A 3944-nucleotide genomic window follows, 5' to 3' on the forward strand; every position below is an offset into this window, starting at 1 on the left:
TTACATGAGAAAAATCTCACGGCAGACCAACAAACAAACATGTGACAAAAAGTATATACTGTATACTGAAATAAAAAAAAATTTTATAATCTAGTCTCAATTTTACTTGATGTGGGATCTGGGCCTGTATAGTTGAGCACGATACTATGAACCTGTTGTATGAATGGCAACCAGAGGTTAATTGTACCTTCTGCCATCTAGTGGAAGAGTGTTTAATTGTTCTGCCAATCACTGTATGTCGCTGCCATAGATAGACATTATTTGTAATAAATGATTATTTTTGGACCAATGACGTGAAATTGGCTGATATCCAGCGGTAGAATGTTTGGGAATTACTGGATTCAGGAGTTTCAAACACAGACTAAATTTAAAAGTGATTAAAAACACATGATTGAAATGAATGAAGTGCAAAACAGCCAACTTGAACAGAGATGAGAAACCGGCGTCGAGTCACTTGATGTATCCTCCATCGAGTTCTCCGAGATTTCCGGAGATAACAATGTCACATTGTGGCTCGGAGTTCTACTACAAATCCTTAATTACAAAAAAAAAAAAGCGGATCAGATGACTCGGACAGCCAATGGTGGGCTCTCCGGGCAGCATGTGGGGGGGGGGCTTTGATCGGGGAAAATCCAATTATTTGTCTATATACATTTCCCACATAGTGATTACTTCATTAATTGTCCCGCCTTTATCTCCTCCCTCCCCCGCCTCCCTTTCCTAATAATCAGCTCCTTTATCCCACAGCACAAACACGCCATAGAAGCTTTGTGGATTCAAAGGATTTGCTTGCGTCTCTCAAAGAGCCGCCATTCTTTGATGATTGGACAGCGGCAAACTTCAAAGTCTGCCATCTTGTTTGTGAGTGGCTGGCGGCCCACCAAAGTGCTTATCACATCCTCTCGAGTGATCCGCCGCCGCCGCCGCCGCGTCAGATAGTGCGAGGAGATCCGCGAGAGAGGAAGGCGTCGCGTCAGAGGCTCGCTCCCAGCCGACCTTTTTTTTTTTTTTTTTTTTTTTTTTTTTTTTTTTTAATTTGCGCCTCTTTCACCACCGATGCGAACACTTTTTTGAATTACAAGCCACTTTTTCTTGGCGCGCGCGCGGCTGTATTGCGCGTTTGTTGTCCAGGCGGAGGAGGACCATGGCAGCTGTGGCTGTACTGCGGAACGAGACACTTCAAGCTTTTCTGCAGGTTCGTTTGGACCAACTTTGTGCTCACTTTTGCGCCAGCAATTCATGAATTAGTTTTTAAAATACATATATATTATTTTTTAAATGGCTGCAACTATTGTGACAGACTTCAGAGTAAGTCAAAATTCAAGTCACAAGTTTTATTTGGACAAGAAAAAAAAAGTTTGAGGTACACCTCCAATCTAAACGAGCTGTTAAAATTAGGCATCGTTCTAAGTGGCTCGATTTATCAATATGTTTATTCTTTTTAGTTTGCAGTGGTGTGAAATCAAACGTAAAATCTGCCTTGGTTGCAAGAGGCTTTAACTGTTATTTGTTGTTGTTGGCGGTGGTATAGAACTCCACTGCATCAAGGAGTTGTTTGTAAGACTTTATTTGAATAAAGTAATATCCTGCTTCATAGTTGTAAGAGGCTTTGATTTAACAGCGGTGTAGAACTGCACTTCATCTCAAAGGGTGGTTTCTAATACTCAAATGACCTCATTCAGCTAATCAGACCGATAAACTAATATAAATTCGGGTTGATCGTTTTTAGAGGCTTTGATTTAACAATTTGCTTGATTTGGGTGGTGTTAGAACTGCACTACATCTTCGAGAGAGTAGTTTCTAATACTTTGGTTATTTGCGATTCAAACTAATAGAATGTTGCACATCGAGGCTTTGATTTAACGATAAGCATATGTTTAGTGATGTAGAAGTAAAGATAAAGAGTGTTGTTTGTAATACTTGGATGGCCTCATTGAAAGTCCTCTTTGGAGTAGCCCGAGCGTCATGTGTCATATAAGATAGCGCTGGTGTACCTAATAAAGTGGCCGCGTGAAGTTTTCCTCCGCTGAAAAAAAGTCTGTCGCGTGTTCCAGGACCGCACTCCCAACTCTTCCCCGGAGAACTGCAAGCACTCCCCGCTGGCTCTCCTGGCCGCCACCTGTAACCGCATCGGGCACCACCACCACCACCACCATCACCACCACCACCCGTCCGACTTGTTCCAGGTCCCTTACGACCCCGCCACGCTGGGCTCCCCGTCGCGCTTGTTCCACCCGTGGACTAACGAGGCCTGCAGCCCTCCGAGCAACTCCACTTTCGGACTAGCCTCCAAGCCCCCGCAGCAGCCGCTCGGCTCGTTCGGCCCCCCGCACGAGCTGCCTCTCACCCCGCCCGCGGACCCCGGCTACCCGTATGACTTCTCCCCGGTGAAGATGCTGCCGTGCTCCATGCAGTCCGCCTGCCCGCCCACCTACGTGCCGGCCGTCAGCTACGCGGCGCCGGCCCCCATGCCCACCTTCGTCACCGGCCACGCGGCCCAGAGACAGCTGACGCCCCCCAACCCGGCCGAGGACGTCCCGTGGTGGAGCCTGCAGCAGGGCAACCGCTTCCAGCTGCAGCGGGGCCTGGTGCTTCACGGCCCCGCGGCGGACTTCGCCCAGTACCAGACGCAAATCGCGGCCCTTTTGCACACCAAGTCGCCCCTGAGCACCGCGCGCCGCTGCCGGAGGTGCCGCTGCCCCAACTGCCAGTCGGCGTCCACCTCCGGGGGCGCAGACGAGCCGGGCAAGAAGAAGCAGCACGTCTGCCACATCCCGGGCTGCGGCAAAGTCTACGGCAAGACGTCGCACTTGAAGGCGCACCTGCGGTGGCACTCGGGCGAGAGGCCCTTCGTGTGCAACTGGCTCTTCTGCGGCAAGAGCTTCACGCGCTCCGACGAGCTGCAGAGGCACTTGAGGACTCACACCGGCGAGAAGCGCTTCGTGTGCCCGGACTGCTGCAAGCGCTTCATGCGCAGCGACCACTTGGCCAAGCACGTCAAGACGCACCAGAACAAGAGGAGCAAGTGCGCGCCGGACGTCAAGAGGGAGGACTCGAGGAATCATTTTCTGTGACGAGGCCTCGTGTTCAAAACACCACAAAGAAAAGTCTTTCGTGCAATAGTACTTTTTGGGGGTGGGGGTGGGGGTGAGCTCTCTTTCTCCTTTAGTGCAACATTTCTGGCTGTGTTGTGTGTTTATAACCGTGCACATGGGACCGCAGAAAGCTTTGAAATCACTGAGACTTGTGCTGATCTTCGCTGGAAGCTTAGGATTCGATTGTAAATACTATTTAATAGCTTTTGTTGAATGAAAGTGTAAAGTTTTTTTCTTTTTGTTTTTGCATCATAGGGAGGTGTTTTTGAGCATGCTCTTGAGAACATTTGCTATTGTTATGACCTTAATGTGAGAATAAAGAATATAACTTCTTTTTTCTTTTTCTTTTTTCAATTTCAGTGCAATTCATTTACCTCGCCGCCAGTTAAATGTTAAATGGGACTTATTATGCGTGCAAGTTAACCGTGTCAAACTCAAGTTTCCACTTTTCCGACTGTTTAATATTGTCGCTCCGCTGATAACATGCAATATCACAACTGATGAAGTTTGCATCTGCACTGACCACCTGCACAATATAATCTTATTAAAATACAAACTATCAGATATACTTTCTTGATAAAGAGCATCATAATTCCAATGATTAATTACATATGTTATGATGGAACATTGCATCATCATCATCATCATCATCGGGTGTTTATTTTGGCTATTGGACGCAACGTAATGCAACCCTTTGACAGTGTCACTCAAGGTGACTTAACTATAAGGCACATTGTTCGATAAAGCACTTGTAATGGATATCATGTTGTACAAGAGGTCAGAACGGGACTGGAGAAGCTATAACGGAAAGTAGCTCAAAAGTTGGTAGAATCCACTTTAATTCTGCCT

General features: G+C 47.1%; 1 protein-coding gene across 1 annotated transcript; it reads left to right on the forward strand.

Annotated features, from left to right (window-relative positions):
* Positions 1-1044: 1044 nt before the first annotated feature.
* Positions 1045-3541, forward strand: sp5a (Sp5 transcription factor a). Its single transcript, XM_061692121.1, has 2 exons — positions 1045-1195; positions 2055-3541. The coding sequence occupies exons 1-2, from the start codon at positions 1145-1147 to the stop codon at positions 3072-3074; spliced, it is 1071 nt and encodes a 356-aa protein (XP_061548105.1). The 5' UTR covers positions 1045-1144; the 3' UTR covers positions 3075-3541.
* Positions 3542-3944: the final 403 nt, after the last annotated feature.

This window comes from Phycodurus eques, chromosome 12 (assembly GCF_024500275.1).
Source record: "Phycodurus eques isolate BA_2022a chromosome 12, UOR_Pequ_1.1, whole genome shotgun sequence".
NCBI lineage: Eukaryota > Metazoa > Chordata > Actinopteri > Syngnathiformes > Syngnathidae > Phycodurus > Phycodurus eques.

Coding starts and splice junctions, on each gene's coding strand:
- sp5a (XM_061692121.1), top strand. CDS start 1,145: ATGGCAGCTGTGGCTGTACTGCGGAACGAGACACTTCAAGCTTTTCTG. Junction 1,196..2,054: donor CACTTCAAGCTTTTCTGCAG/GTTCGTTTGGAC, acceptor CGCGTGTTCCAG/GACCGCACTCCCAACTCTTC.